The sequence below is a fragment of the Staurois parvus genome, unplaced genomic scaffold (genome assembly GCF_062004578.1).
Source record: "Staurois parvus isolate SC_StPar_1 unplaced genomic scaffold, SC_StPar_1.0 ptg000032l, whole genome shotgun sequence".
NCBI classification, from domain to species: Eukaryota; Metazoa; Chordata; class Amphibia; order Anura; family Ranidae; genus Staurois; species Staurois parvus.
This window is the reverse complement of record NW_028317828.1, coordinates 1,188,369-1,204,788: the sequence shown is the minus strand read 5'-3', so window position 1 is coordinate 1,204,788 and position 16,420 is coordinate 1,188,369. Positions and strand designations below refer to the sequence as shown.

The 16,420-nt window shown below is 44.3% G+C and overlaps 1 protein-coding gene across 2 annotated transcripts in view; it reads left to right on the top strand.

Moving 5' to 3' along the window:
* Window positions 1–16,420, top strand: part of EPS8L1 (EPS8 signaling adaptor L1) — a 604,003-nt gene that overhangs the window by 447,681 nt on the left and 139,902 nt on the right. For both annotated transcript variants that reach the window (XM_089660829.1, XM_089660835.1), the window contains exons 16-17: window positions 12,504–12,553; window positions 12,673–12,769. In XM_089660829.1, the coding sequence (XP_089516955.1) occupies window positions 12,504–12,553; window positions 12,673–12,769 (147 nt within the window). The remainder of the gene's footprint in view (window positions 1–12,503; window positions 12,554–12,672; window positions 12,770–16,420) is intronic.

The window sequence follows — 16,420 nt, the reverse complement described above, 5'->3', positions numbered from 1 at the left end:
TTGAGTACGGAATAAACCTCACGTGGAATGGACGTCGGTCGCAAAACTCGTGAAGATTTGATTCGTGACCTGCAGGAGCATGATAGCCGAGCAGACCAGAACTCAGGGGAATTTGACCATGAAGGGGTTCCCACTACCTTCGATCCCAGTGGCTCAGAGACGGCCTCGCAGGATGGGCATACAGAGACTGACACTGGAGTACCACAGCATGTTATCTTCACACCACAGCCTGAGCAGGCCAGGACCGGAATGCCTGTAACCAGCAGAGACTGTCCTCTGATGCAGGAAGCCCTGAAACGCATCATGGAGACAGATCCTATTGCATACTTGCAGTTCCTTGACCGCCAGGCTGAGAGAGCGGCTGAGAGAGCAGAACGCCAGGCAGCGGCTGAGAGAGAGAGGCGGTGCAGATGGCTGGAAAGGAGGGAAATCACGCATAGCAACCCCTCCTACGCCGGTGAGTCAAGCTCCCCCTCACCCAACACCTGCAGTACTTGAAACCAAGCCATGCCTGACAACCCCAGATGTTACACCTGGGAAATCCAGACATCTCAGGACGCAGTGTCCTGAGCAGAAGCATATGACATCACCTGGCCAGCCAGCCAGCAACTCTTCTTCCGTGCTGTTTGTCCGCAGGAAGATGCGGGTAACCCCGCCAACTTGCAGCCAGTCACTGTGGGCAACCGGTCTGTAACTGGTTTTCGTGACACCGAGGCAGAAGTCACCTTGATCCGGCCAGAGGTGATTGAGCCAAGGAACCTCATCCCAGGAAAGTTCCTTACCCTCACTGGAGTTGGGGGAACCCGTTCACGCATACCCTGTGCAAAGGTATTCATTAATTGGGGTGCGGGAAGGGGGATGAGGGAGTAGGGGTCTCGGATGAAATTCCCACACCTGTTTTGTTGGGTGCCGATTTGGGTACTCTTGTGTCCTATTATGCCCCTGCCAAGAATACCCTGAAGGCCCCACTGGAACTCTCTGGACATGCCAAGGTACTGTGTGCAGATGTTGGGGTAATGTCTGGGCAACCTGTAGATGGACAGAGGGAGGGGGCTGGGAATTGAGTGGGGTTACAGGATTCTCCATTAGCTGGAGAGGAAGAAATCCCCTTGCATGGGGAGGTAATGAACTCATGTGATACTGATATTATAAACTTAGCTGTTGATAATGATAATGATGACGATGATGATGACATTGATAATGTTGATGATGGTCATGATGGTCGAAAAGGTGGTCCGTTTGGTATGCTCCTGTCACCGCTGAGCACCTTCCAAGTCCTCCCAAACCCCCCCTCTCTATCCTTCTCCTTTGAGGCCCACTGCATCCGACTATTCTCTCCAACCCCCCTGAGGAATGCTGTAATCTACTGGCCTCCTGGACCCGTGTCCTGCTTTCTCAACGACTTCTCCGCCTGGCTACCCTTCTTTCTCTCTTCCGAGCTACCCACCATCATCCTTGGAGACTTCAACATCCCTGTCAACATCAATAACCCAGCTACATCCCAACTCCTCCACCTAACCTCCTCTTTTGCACTCGCACAGTGTATACAATCCACCACCCACTCCGACGGGAACATCCTGGACCTTGTCTTCTCTCATCTCTGCACTCCCCACAACCTCACTAACACCCCCTTCCCTCTCTCTGACCACAACCTTATTACCTTCTCCGTCTCCTCATCCTCAAACACCTACCCCTCCAAATGTCTAACTATCACCAGCCGAAACCTCCGCAACCTGAACTCTGCCCCCTTCCACTCTGCAGCTGATCAACTTTACGACAGTATCCTTCCCCTGTCCTGCCCCGACCTGGCCACTACTACCTATAACAACTCGCTGTCAACCGCTCTAGACTCACTAGCGCCTCTAACCATGCGAAGCATTAGACCCTGTCCGCTTCAGCCCTGGCAGACTGATCATACCAAAACTCTCAAGCGACGCAGTAGTGCGCTGGAGCGACTAGGGCGCAAAACCAGATCCCAACTAGCGTTCACATGATATAAATCTGCCTTTCACACCTACACTTCCTCCCTCCATGCTGCCAAGCAAGCCTACTTTCTGACCCTCATCAATACCCTCTCCTCCAGTCCTCGCTGGCTCTTCTCTACTTTCAACTCTCTACTCTCTCCGCCCCTAACTCCACCCAGTACCTCACTCACCGCCCACGAGATTGCCAATCACTTAAAAAACAAGATTGACACAATTCGCAGGGACATCGCTCCTGCTCAGACTTTCACCCCACCTATCACTCCTCACATGGAAACCCCCTCAACACCCCTCGACCTCACCACTGTCCAGACCTCCACCCCACCTAACATCCCTCACACTGAAGCCCCCTCAACACTCCACTCCTTCGACCTTACTACCACTGAGGAAGTCACTAAGGTCTTCTCTGAAGCCCGCTTCATCACCTGCCCCCTCGACCCTGTCCCCTCACAACTCCTACAATCTCCCTCCTCCTCCATCCTACGCTCCCTCACCCACATCTTTAATATCTCCCTCTCTTCTGGCGCATTCCCCTCCCCTCTGAAGCACACGCACATCTCTCCCATACTTAAAAAGCCCTCCCTGGACCCCACCGACCTTAACAACCTTAGACCCATTTCCCTGCTGCCATTTACATCCAAACTCCTTGAGCGCTTAGTCTATAATCGCCTAAGCTCCCACCTCAATGACAACAACCTCCTCGATCCCCTACAGTCTGGCTTCCATCCCCTACACTCCACCGAAACTGCCTTACTCAAACTCACCAACGACCTGCTAACCGCCAAAGCTAATAGCCACTATTAAGTGCTCCTACTCCTCGACCTCTCTGCGGCTTTCGACAGTCGACCACCCCCTCCTCCTCAAAAAACTACACTCTCTTAGCCTCAGAGACTCCGATCTCTCCTGGCTCTTGTCCTACCTTTCACAACGCTCCTTCAGTGCTACCTATAACGCTACCACCTCCCCCTCACTCCCCCTCTCTGTTGGGGTCCCTCAAGGCTCTGTCCTCGGGCCCCTTCTCTTCTCCATCTACACCTCCTCCCTTGGCCAACTCATACACTCTCACGGCTTCAACTACCACCTCTATGCCGATGACATGCAAATCTATCTCTCGACCCCTCGCCTCACCCCTTCAGTCTCCACCTGAATCACTAGCCTACTGAACGACATATTGGATTGGATGTCACTCCACTTCCTCAAACTGAACCTTTCCAAAACTGAGCTCCTAGTATTTCCCCCAGCCCGCCTCCAGGACTTCTCCAGGGCCTCACCCATCCTCTGGAACTCCCTATCACAATCCATCCGACTATCACCTACTCTCCTCTCCTTTAGGCACACCCTGAAAACCCACCTCTTCAGGGAAGCCTACCCCGCCCTCTGCTAACTGCCGATCTCCTCCATTCTTCCTACCACTCCATCCCCCACAGCTATTCCTCCCGTACCACTATCCCCTCCCTCCTAGATTGTAAGCCAATCTCCAAGGAGCAGGGTCCTCAAAACCCTCGTGTATTGCATTGTATTGTTATAGACTGTCTCATTTATTGTCTCCCATTGTAATGTACAGTGCTGAGTGAACTGTTGGCGCTATATAAATACTGTATAATAATAATGATAATAATGATGCATTTTCATTGTTGGGGGTCACCAACAGTGCTGTGAAGTGGGCAGAGGTACAATCTCTGGGGGCTGAGCAAAGGGATGGTCTGGATAGGCCTGTACCTTGCCCAGGCACAGAGGAGTCTACCTTGATAATCGCCCAGCCGTCGTCCTTGCATGGTACTGGACAGCCTACTGGTACTTGTAGTCCCACGGGCAAGGCAGCACTGAAAAGTGATCAAAAGGTGGACTTCAGCAGCAAGCTAGCTGTGAGCTTCCCTGCTGAGAAAGGTAAACAGCTTGTTAGGACTTGTAGTCCCAGGGGCAAGGCAGCCCCAGAGCATGGCCAGGATGTTGCATTCATCTGTAGGCTAGCAATGAGCTTCCATGCTGAAAAAGGTAAACAATGGCTTGGCAGGGATGGCGAAATGAATGGTCTACCAGCAGGGGGCTTGGGGACTGAAAGAGTGTCACCTGATCTAGCCTGTCAAAGTGGGTGGGGAAAATCTGAAGCAAGGGAGGACACCCCCTCCAGCTATTTCTGGCTTAGATTCCCTCCCCAAACACCAGGCAGACAATCATATGTCATGGGCAGTGACAGCACACCTGGGTTGGAAGTGCGAGGGGACTCATTGGAGTTGATAGCTGGCCCGCAGAGAGGGAGCTTCGGCCTTCAGCTCCAATCACCTTTCCATTCAGGTACAGAAGCTGCTGGCAAGGCCTATGGTAGATGGTGTCTGAGTTCAGGGAAACCCGGGGAGAGCTCAACGTGCTGTTCATGAGTTGGACGGCATGGTGTATCCTTCCCTCATGCCTTCGGCCCACCTCATCTCACAGGAGGTGCAGACTGAATGGGCCAAAGAGACAGAGGGAATAGCGCAGTCAGGGATCCAGAGGTCCCACAGAGTCTGGGCATCACCGGTAGTCTCGGTCCCCACACAGGATCAGATGACCAGGCTTTTGAGGACCTGGAAAACTGAGCGCCAGCCCTGTGGTTGTGGCCTACCCCATGCCCAGGAGCCATGAGGTAATGAAGCATCCGGCAGGTGCCCGCTGTCTAACCATCATGGACCTGAGCAGAGGGTATGGGTCACCACCCCTAACCCAGGAGACTCAGGACAAGTCAGCCTTCACCACCCCATGTGACTTGCCTGAATTCACGGGAAAGCTAGCTGGGGTTGAGAACGCACCAACCACCTCCCCAGGGTCAGGAATGACCTACAATGTGGAGTGGAACTGTGGGCAGTTGCCCACTTTAGGGGCCTTGCAGTGTTCGGCCCGATCTGGGAAGAGCAACTTGGGCCCCTGTCACTAGTCAGGAACAAACTGCCCATGCCTAGCCTGACAGTTGAGGATGGTAACTGTCAGAGGGGCATGTCAGTGGTTCAGCCTTGGGAACCACCGGTAGGAAGAGACCCCCAGAAGTCTGGAAATGGGGAGACTGAGGCAGTTATGGCCTGGCCTACTCCCCAGGCCAGAAAGCAGGTTACATCAGTCTTGGGTACAGCTGGCTACAGTAAGATGCCTGGGTGCAACTATCATGGCTCAGCTGAACCTGTGACTGACTTAGCAAACAGGAAACTGATGGAAATGGTGTCCTGGATGCTAGCAGGTAAAGAGGACTGTTCATCTTGGACAAAGGTACAGTGGGGCAAAAAAGTATTTAGTCAGCCACCAATTGTGCAGGTTCTCCCACTTAACAAGATGAGAGGCCTGTAATTGGCATCATAGGTAGACCTCAACTATGAGAGACAAAATGAGAAAAAAAATCCAGACAATCACATTGGCTGATTTGGAAATAATTTATTTGCAAATTATGGTGGAAAATAAGTATTTGGTCACCTACAAACAAGCAAGATGTCTGGCTCTCACAGACCTGTACCTTCTTCTTTAAGAGGCTCCTCTGTCCTGCACTCATTACCTGTATCAATGGCACCTGTTTGAACTTGTTATCAGTATAAAAGACACCTGTCCACAACCTCAAACAGTCACACTCCAAACTCCACTATGGTGAAGACCAAAGAGCTGTCGAAGGACACCAGAAACAAAATTGTAGACCTGCACCAGGCTGGGAAGACTGAATCTGCAATAGGCAAGCAGCTTGGTAAATCAACTGTGGGAGCAATAATTAGAAAATGGAAGACATACAAGACCACTGATAATCTCCCTCGATCTGGGGCTCCACGCAAGATCTCACCCTGTGGGGTCAAAATGATCACAAGAACGGTGAGAAAAAAATCCCAGGACCACACGGGTGAATGACCTGCAGAGAGCTGGGACCAACATAACAAAGGCTACCATCAGTAACACACTACGCCGCCAGGGACTCAGATCCTGCAGTGCCAGACGTGTCCCCCTGCTTAAGCCAGTACATGTCGGGGCCCGTCTGAAGTTTGCTAGAGAGCATTTGGATGATCCAGAAGAGGATTGGGAGAATGTCATATGGTCAGATGAAACAAAAATAGAACTGTTTGGTAGAAACACAACTCGTCGTGTTTGGAGGAGAGAGAATGCTCAGTTGCATCCAAAGTACACCATACCTACTGTGAAGCATGGGGGTGGCAACATCATGCTTTGGGGCTGTTTCTCCGCAAAGGGACCAGGACAACTGATCCATGTACAGGACATAATGAATGTAGCCATGTATCGTGAGATTTTGAGTGCAAACCTCCTTCCATCAGCAAGGGCATTGAAGATGAAACGTGGCTGGGTCTTCCAACATGACAATGATCCCAAATATACCGCCCGGGCAACGAAGGAGTGGTTTCGTAAGAAGCATTTCAAGGTCCTGGAGTGGCCTAGCCAGTCTCCAGATCTCAACCCCATAGAAAACCTTTGGAGGGAGTTGAAAGTCCGTGTTGCCCAGCGACAGCCCCAAAACATCACTGCTCTAGAGGAGATCTGCATGGAGGAATAGGCCAACATACCAGCAACAGTGTGTGCCAACCTTGTGAAGACTTACAGGAAACGTTTGACCTCTGTCATTGCCAACAAAGGATATATAACAAAGTATTGAGATGAACTTTTGATATTGACCAAATACTTATTTTCCACCATAATTTGTAAATAAATTCTTTCCAAATCAGCCAATGTGATTGTCTGGATTTTTTTTCTCATTTTGTCTTTCATAGTTGAGGTCTACCTATGATGCCAATTACAGGCCTCTCTCATCTTTTTAAGTGGGAGAACCTGACTAAATACTTTTTTGCCCCACTGTACCTGTGGATACATCTGGGAGGCGAGTTCCAGAATTCGCCTGTCCGGTTCCGGTGCACACAGGCGCCACTACCTTTGGGTCAGAGGTAGTTCTGGGTCTGAGGAAGGAGATTGGAGAGGGATATCTCATTCTCTACCTTGACAAGAAGCTACATCTCAATATGTTAGCATATGACACCCCTGAACGGAAGTGTTGTGTGAACAGGTGGGCACCACGGCAGTTGCCACGATATCCGGGTAGTCACAGCTGACTGGTGCTCACCCCTGACAACTCACTTGATTGGCACACCAGTGTTGCTGGGGAGAACAGCACCCTTCTCAGAAGGAACCTGGTTCTCCCGCAGTGCAGTGGTACCAGATCACCCCAAGGTGAACCTCTGGGCCCAATGGTCAGGCAAACCAGTGGCAGAAGTCAGTTGCGTCAGGAGGGAAATTGCAGTTCCCTCCCATGCAACCACCTGAGGGGGGAGGTGTAGCAATCATGCACACAGAGGTGGAAGTGGTCATCCATTTTGCTCCAAACCCCTCCATTTTGTATCTCTCTCTCCCAAATCCTGTTCCTCCGATATCCCCCCTTCCTCTCAGTTGAGCGACATGTGGTCTGGATGGTGACAGAGATCACAGGCAGCAAACTCATTGGGAGGGCGTCACGGCTATAAAACCCCAGCCAAACTGGTGCCTAGATGCCAGTTAGCTTCGCAATCTGGGATATCATAAGACCATAAACCAAGCCCTCATGGAGCCTCAAAGACGTTCCAGGTAGTCATAAAAACAGACTTACATTTAAAAAGTCACTTTTCCATATAATTTTATATCTTCAAATAGGACATAATTACATAAACATGGAGCACATATTCGGACGGCTCACTTTAAGACAAGACGCCTGGTATATTACACCCCCTAGTTGGCATATACAGGAGAGCAGAAAATTATATCTCCTTAACCATCCAAGCAGGTATCTCATATGTAAACGTTCAGCAGAAGATTCTTCATATTAATCTACTCATGGATAGAATGTTATATGTACCCAGGGTAAGTTATGAACCATAATATAAGCTAGGAGGGATTTTTGGTCATAGCTTGGGTCTCCGCCTGCCACACCCACCCAAATGAGGCAATTGGTTCTCTGCTTCAGGGAGACACCCTGCTGAGTTCCTAGATAAAGGCTGTGATGCTTGAAGCTGAGCTAAGCTGAGTTGAGCTAAGTTGAAGTTTCTCCCTTGTAACATTGGAACCAACTCTGGGAGACGGCCCTTTTGCTCTGAACTTGAAAACTGCTTACCCCAAGGCTTTTGGCAAGTACTTTATCTATCTAAATTCCTTTCTGTTATCGCTTTGCTGTGTTATTGTTCTCTATATTTATTTTTATATATTGGCTACATCTTTTTCTGTAAATATTTTTATTGCACCCTTTTGACCTTTTAGTAATAAATCTTACTTTTTGCAAGTTGAACTGTTTATAAGCTCTTTAATTCAAACTAAAGAACCCCTACCTCTGAAGAGCGCTACTGTGTGTGTGTTTTAAACTTTGATATATTGCTGCCTGCGGTGAAAGGGGTATACCGGCGCTTATGAATACATAATAGTGTTATTGCTAATATTGCAGAGCTTCCTCTTTCTCTGTACAAAAAGGAGGTGGTGGCAGTGTGAAGGATTAATTGTGTAATTAACCTTACCCAGTAACAATCGCTCCCAGGCTGCCGTCACACAGGTTGTGGTCCATTAGCTGGAAAATCTTTGTGCAGGGTGCAGCTGTGCGTGGCATTGTTACGCACGTGACAGCGCAGTTTTAGATTGGCTAGCCCTTCAGTCACAAGTTTGGTGAGAAGGGCTGGGGTTTGACATCGCGATCGTCACACCATCTATCATCAGAAGGAGTTCAGGCCATGTGTCAAGGAGTCAAACATTTTCACAAAGGAGCAGTCAGAGCCAAAGCTGTGGGCATTACCTCAACTGGGGTACCTAAATGATACTGTGACCTCCCCCAAGTGCATAGCGATGAATTATCCCAATTGTCAAAGAAAGATCTAAAGAGATATCAGAGCAAGGACCTGCTCTGCAGCCTAACATGGAGGGCGCTAGTCAACCAAGACCCCAGCTCCGTTAAGGATTCCAAACTATTCTATAGAGAGTGGTATCGGTTGCACTTAGATCCCACATTTACAGACAAGGCCTCTCTGAACACTCAGAGGATACATGGCAGCTATTCCTCCCCTAGAAATATCAACATGTAGTGTTGACAGCTCTTCACAATGCCCATGGACATTTAGGGTCAGATAATTCTTTTAGATTAGTCTCGGACCGTTTCTACTGGCCTTCTATGATTGCAGAGGTAGAAAGTATTGTCAATCTTATCTCAGGTGTATTCAGCAGAAAACCCTGCAAAGCAAGGCTGCCCCAATGGGTAATCTACAAAGCCAATGGCCAATGAAACTGGTGTGCATTGACTTTCTGGGGTTTATTTACTAAAGCTGGAGAATCCAAAATCAGACTCCCTTCTGCATAGAAACCAATCAGCTTCCAGGTTTCATTGCCAAAGCTTCATTGAACAAGCTGAGGTTAGAAGCGGATTGGTTTCTATGCAGAAGGGAGTCTGATTTTGGACTCTCCAGCTTTAGTAAATAAACCCCTCTGTGTCTGGAACCCATCTCAAGTGGAAGAAGTAATGTTCTGGTCATAACTGATCATTTTACATGTTACGCTCAGGCCTTCCCAACCAAAAGATCACTAGCTAGTATTGTAGCCAAGGTCCATTATGGTCTACCACAGCAAATACACTCCGGTCAGGGCAGAGATTTTGAAAGTAAACTCATTCAGAAATTATGTGAACGGTTAAAAAAATTCAGAAATCTAGAACTTCCCCATACCACCCACTGGGGGACCACCAGCCTAAGCGATTAACCTTCTTAGCGGTATTCCCGAGTGTAGCTCGGGGTAAAATTTCTATGCCAAAAGTGGTATCCCCGAGCTACACTTGGGCTTACCATGCGGCGCTGCTCTGGGGGTCCCTGCAGCACTTACCTTGTCCTTCGCTCCCGCGATGTGTCCCCTGCAGCGTCCCCGGCCATCTCTTCTGGCCGATGCCGGCATCTGGTTTCTGTGTTCCGGTCCCTGTGACGTCACGACGTACGGCGGGAAATTTGAAATTTTTAAAAAATGTCATTTTTGCTGTCATTGCTGTTTCAATGCATTTCACATACATATTGTCCCTAGTGCTTTGTCCTGTGCCCTGCCTGCATTTTGAACGTTCCTTCTGCCTGGAAACGTAGAAAAGTCCATGGCGTCCAAAAAGCATCCCTTTACGTCAAAAGCGGTTTTAGAGCAGCGATAGTAAATCAGAACCACTTGCAGAATTGAGTGATGATTCGTGGGGAAATTCGTCATCAGACACTGAAAACGATTTTGCGACTTTGCTCAGCGATGTGCGAATTTGCCTCTGTATTTCAAATTTCAGTGTTTTTGGATTATATTATTGAATTAAATTTATTATTATTATATTTTTATTTTTTATGATTATTTATTAAATTATAATTTATGATTTCGAGTTTCAAATTTTATCATATCCGGAATGATTAATAGACTCTTGTTCGTACAGATTTCAGTGAGTTATTCCTAAAAATTACAGCCTACAATAAAAAACTACATATTTCCATGCAAAAAAATGGTACCGCTTTCAGCACAAAAAATCGGAAAGAATCATACCGCCAAGGAGGTTAAATTGTGCTTTGTTGAACATGCTAGAAACATTGCCCTTGGAGAAAAAGCATCATTGTGGAAACTAAATAGCTACAGTAGTCAATGCTTACAATAACACTGTGAACAATGCTACCGAGTACTCTCCCTTTAGACTGATGTTTGGGAGGGAATCTTTCCTGCCTGTTGATTTAGCTTTTGTGACTTTTATTGATCACACTTCCTTAACCTCTTTCAAGGGGTATATTGATAGACTATGCAAAATTTTGAAGTCTGTTCTTGTGCAGTTGAAACTGTAGATTTTACGTAAGCAAAGGAATAAAAAGAACATTGACCTCAAGATGAAGGTGCAAGATCTCTAACAGGGAGAAAACACAAGCTAGCTGATCGATGGCGACCACAGCCTTATGTCATCTGCAAACAATTTCCCGGACTACAAGTTCACCAAATTTGCTAGAAATGTGCAGAATGAAAAAATTAATTTTGTAAAAATGTTGTGTAGTTACATTCATTATGTTAGAATGATTTGTTTTCATAATTCGTTTAGTTTCCGATTCAAAATTTTTATCCGTATTCGATTCAAATCAAATACCTGAAAATTAGTTAGGTACAACTTGTTCATAGACTGTTTAAATATTTGTGATTTTATCAGATAAAAATAGAGAAAGAATTGTATGATATTCTACCTGAGGCTTATTGGTATCAGGTATTAATTCGGGTGAAAAATGTGTCAAGTGGAAAATAAACTACAAGCAAAAAAATCCCAATCTGGTCAAACTACATCGGGCATGAAATTATAAAGTAAAAATTAAGCCTCACCTCAACAATGTTCCCACCACTCTAGGTCCTCTATATACTCTTGTTTTGTCACAGAGTATGACCACTAGAGGACCTCAACAGCATTACCACTAACAAGTTCCAAGAAAGCAGTTGATGTTTACATAAATGTTGAGGCTAAACACAACGTGTTAGGAAGTCATTGAGCGATTAAATTAAGAGAACGATAACGGAGCACCATATAACAGTCATTCATCAGTTAATGTTAGCAGTTTGCATGTCATCATGACAGACACGATTCTGAAGCAGTTAACATATATAATTTGCACACTGACCCCTCACGGTTTAGGCAGACCGTCCCATTTGTGATATACCAGATAACCACAAACAAAGGCATGAAAAAAAAATGTTGTAGGCAAATGTCTTAAGCACTATAGTACTTGGCCCTGTAGCACTGTTGCAATACAGTATAGTGCTATAACACTCTAGCAGCAGTAGTAGCATGAAAGAGTTAATATTTAGAACTCTGACCTAAACATTTTCATACAAATTACCCCCACTCCTCCAACAACTCAGAGGACTTCAGTTGCTTGATCCCCAGCAGTTCCCTAGCTCAGCACCCTCCAGCCCTGAATCGGCTCAATCCAACTCCCATACAGTCTAGCTGCTGTGGTGAGTATATCAACAGCACATGCACTCATACAACAGGCAACAGACAGTTGGCTTGTGTAGTAGGAGCCACAGTAGAATTTGTCAACCAGTAGGTATTCAAGCAGGTTGAGTGCAGGCTGATCACAGTACATGGCTGGGCGTTCCCAGAGTACAGCGCAGAATGTGATCTAGGAGCAGCAGGGACACCTGATTCCCTTCTCTCCTCACTCACTGAATGACACCCCCCCCCTCCAAATACAGCACAGAATAGCATGGCAGCACAGCCTCTCCTAGATTCGCAGGGGCTGCAATTATGAAGGTCCTGATACCTGAGCAGCAAGCTTCACATAGTTCTACATTGACATTAAATTTAAAAAAGTATAAAATAAGAAAAATTCCCATATTGTCTCCACTTCAAAGTTTTCCAAGTTTCCTTTTTAAAGGTATAACATTATTTTTAGTATTACAACTTCTTTAATAAAATGTTTACAATTTTAGATATGAAGACTTAAATTGTGAAATATATAAATAAACGTGTGCTTTGTTTATTTCTAATTATATTCATTAAGTATGTTAATTCATTTTCAGCAATCGGCACCTCAGATAAACCAGCCTCTACCACCTTCCGTTCTAAATGGGTATGTTATCTGTTTTTATTATTTGTGTTACTTTGTTCATTGTTCATATTGGGCTTCTGTGAAGTAACATAAAATGCTGATAAACTGTGTATGTGTCCTATGTTAATTTTACTTTGCAGCCATCAAGAGATAAACAGCAAGTGTGTCAGCTGCACGTATGATTTTGTTGCACGGAACAGTAGTGAGCTGTCGGTGTTACATGGAGAGGTGTTGCAGGTAGGTACTGCGCACTGTTCAGCTTTATGATTTGCTGTAGATAACACTGTTCAACAAATTTTTATTTTTTGACAGTTTTGGAAACAAAAGGATCCATTTCTTAATGAATTTCACATTCTGAGTTCAAATATAACAATGAAATTTGTCAATTGGCTCTAGTTTTTCTGTAAACGGAAAGTTTTCTACTATAGGCGTAATGACTACATAATGCACAATAATTATATAGATAGATGTCTTTCCACAAATATAAAGCAAGTGATATTGACTACATAACAAAGCCTAAACGGCATAATATATTGCATAGGATTACCAAGAAAAATTATAGCCATAAGCTAAGTTGAATCATTTTAATACTAAGGATTCTCACTAGTTTTGTCTTCAGTTTGTGTCGGTTTTGCTTCTCTTGGCTTTTCTCTTGTATTCGAGGAAAGGGCTATCTCTTACAACTGCACGTGACTACACGCTTCAGGTTCTTCCTCACTTGACTCAACCACAAAGGATTCTGGTGCTTTAGGAATTGGTAGGCCATCTCCATGAGGAACTGGACGTATTGCCGATGGAATATTTGGATAGTGCACAGATAACTTTTTCTTCTTATTTAGCCCTTTTACAATTGGAGGCACCATACAAAAGTAACAACTACTAACATGATCTGTTGGCTCTCTCCAAATCATTGGCACAGCGAAAGGCATAGATGCCTTTTTTCCATTCAACCGTTGCTCCAGTGCCGTCCCACAAGAATTGCAGCATATATGTGGTGCCCAGCTCTTGTCCTGGTCTCCTATCTTGCAGCCAAAATACAAGTTGTAGGCTTTCTTAATCATTCCTGTTATCCTCCTTTTTTGTGAGATAAAAATTATTTCACCGCAGATATAGCAGAAATTATCTGCTTTATTCACACAAGTTCGAGGCATTACTGAGTAGCCTATATAAGCATAAAACGAAATGTAAAGACGCTGTTGAACTACAATCAGCTACAGATACTGCAGCTTTTATGCAGTGAAGTGATGCAATTAAAGGCTAATATTGCATCATCTCAGTATACATGCAATTTTCTATTGGTCACCAGTATCAATTGCGCAATATGCAGCTGAAGTTGCATCATAATTTTGAATGGCTTACGTCATTAGATGGGTGAATATATCATGGAAACTAGAGCCAATCAACATTTTTTAGGGTCATTTTCGTTTTCAGCACCCCAAAATTATGTAAGATTAGCTAATTTTATGCCCAAAACTTTTTACCTGTTGAACAGTGTAATTATTAGCATCAATAACACTACCTTAAAAGCAATATCTGTTGCATTTCTTGCGTGACATAATGGGGAAGCTTTACTAACACTGGTGCAGCTGTGCATGGCAGCCAATCAGCTTCTAACTCCAACTTGTTCAGTTAAGCTTTGACAATAAAACCTGGAAGCTGATTGGTTTTTGTGCAGAGCTGCACCAGATTTTGTACTATCCAGTTTTAGTAAATCCCCCCCAATGTGTGGTAGACATGTGCAATTCGTTTAGTTTCAAATCGAAATTCGGACAAAATTTCCATTCAGAGATTCGGATGTATCCGGATTTCAGAATTACAACAGTAATGAATTTAAAAGAATCAGAAATAAAGAAACAAAATGTTGTCCCAAATAATGAATTACTTGAATTGAATTTGAAATGAAAACGAATTCGAAAACAAAATTGAAATGTTATCGTATTGCTTACTATTGCAGATTTTCTTAAAAACTGTGGGGTTGATTTACTAAAGCTGGAGAGTGCAAAATCTGGTGCAGCTGTGCACGGTATCCAATATGCTTCTAACTTCAGCTTGTTGAGTTAAGCTTTGAAAAAAAAATCTGAAAGCTGGTTGGTTTCTATGCAGAGCTGCACAAAATTTTGCACTCTCCGGTTTTAGTAAATCAACCCCTGTGTGTACTAGGGTTAGAATATAGCCATCTTCCTAAATTCTAATTTTTTAAAAAATAGAACAAAACAGAATAGACTAGAAAATAAAAGAATAAAGAAAGTAGAATAAAATAGAAAAAAATATAGCCGTCTTCCAAAACTTGAATTTTGAAATTTGAATAGAATGGAATAAAATAGAAAATAACAGAATAAAACCGAATAGAATAAAAATTAAAATATTAGAATAGAAAAAAACGGCATAGAAAATAAAGAGGTATAATTGAATAGAAAATAAAAGAATAGATTAGAAAAAAATAGATTAGAATAGAATTCAAACTTCAAATAGAATAGGAAACAAAAGAATAGAACAAAATATAATAGATTTGAATAGACTAAAATAGAATAACGCCTTCTTCCAAAATTCAAATTTTGAATAGAATAGAATAAAGCAGAATAGAACAAAATAAAGGAACAGATTAGAAAAAAAATAAATAAGAAAAAATAAAATAGATTATAGCCAATATAAAAATATAGATTTATGCCGCGCTTCTCCTCTTAGTGAAATAATCTAAAATGAATTCATTAAATAAAATAATTGTACATATTTCCAATAAACAGTGATGTATACTGTACACACTAAAATGTGATAAACATATATAAATAATAAATCTCTGTAAATAAGTGATGAAAAACAAATAAACGTGACTTCCAGTGCTCCTCATATGCAAATATTAAGTCTCTGTGAAAAACCGTGATGATTCCCAGTGATAAAATACATTAAATAATTCCAGGTGACTTCCTCAGTGAAATTAGGATGTTTGCTCAACTCCAGGGAAGCCTATGATGGGCTAATAGCACTTTTGTTCACTTTCAAGGAACTATATAGATGTATGTTGCACCATATGAGGAATGGTGAATCCCTCTTGGCCGGCTCCCTGTCTCCTATCCCTGCTGGGATCTTACTCTCCTGTTACTTCTCCCCTGCTATATTCTTTGCATATGCCCTCAGTGGAAAGAAAAATGCCAAAAATAGTGCTTTATCCTTTTTAAAAATAGCTATTTACCACTAGCCTACAGGGCACTTATACCCCCTTCCTGCCCAGGCCAATTTCACAATTTCGCTGTCACAATTTGAATGACAATTGCGCGGTCATGCAACACTGTACCCATATGAAATTTGTATCATTTTTTTGAGACAGATAGAGTTTTCTTTTGGTGGTATTTAATCACCTCTGGGATTTTTATTTTTTCTTAAACAAACCAAAAACCACCGAAAATTTTGAAAAAAAAACATTTTTTCTTAGTTTTTGTTATACAATTTTGTAAATAAGTGATTTTTCTCCTTCACTGATGTGCGCTAATGAGGCTGCACTGATGGGCACTGATAGGTTGCACTGATGGACACTGATAGGTGGCACTGGTAGGTTGCACTGATGGGCATTGACAGGCATCACTGATCACTGAGCCGCGCATGCGCAGTGAGAATGGTAGGACGTCATATGACGTCCTATCAGAACGAGAGAACCACCTTGCGCCCGTCATTGTACTATAGGGTGGGCGGAAGGTGGTTAATAAGGTACTCAAATGCACTCACACATAAAAGAATTTAAAACCGCATGTATAGTTACAATGTAGCGTCTTCAGCACGGCAAACACCGCATGCCTTATGTGAACCTCTCGTCCGAGAATGGCCAGTGACATCGTAGCCCCTCCCCTAGCATCACGCGGCTTCATCAGGGGGTTGTGATTGAACGTTCACTCC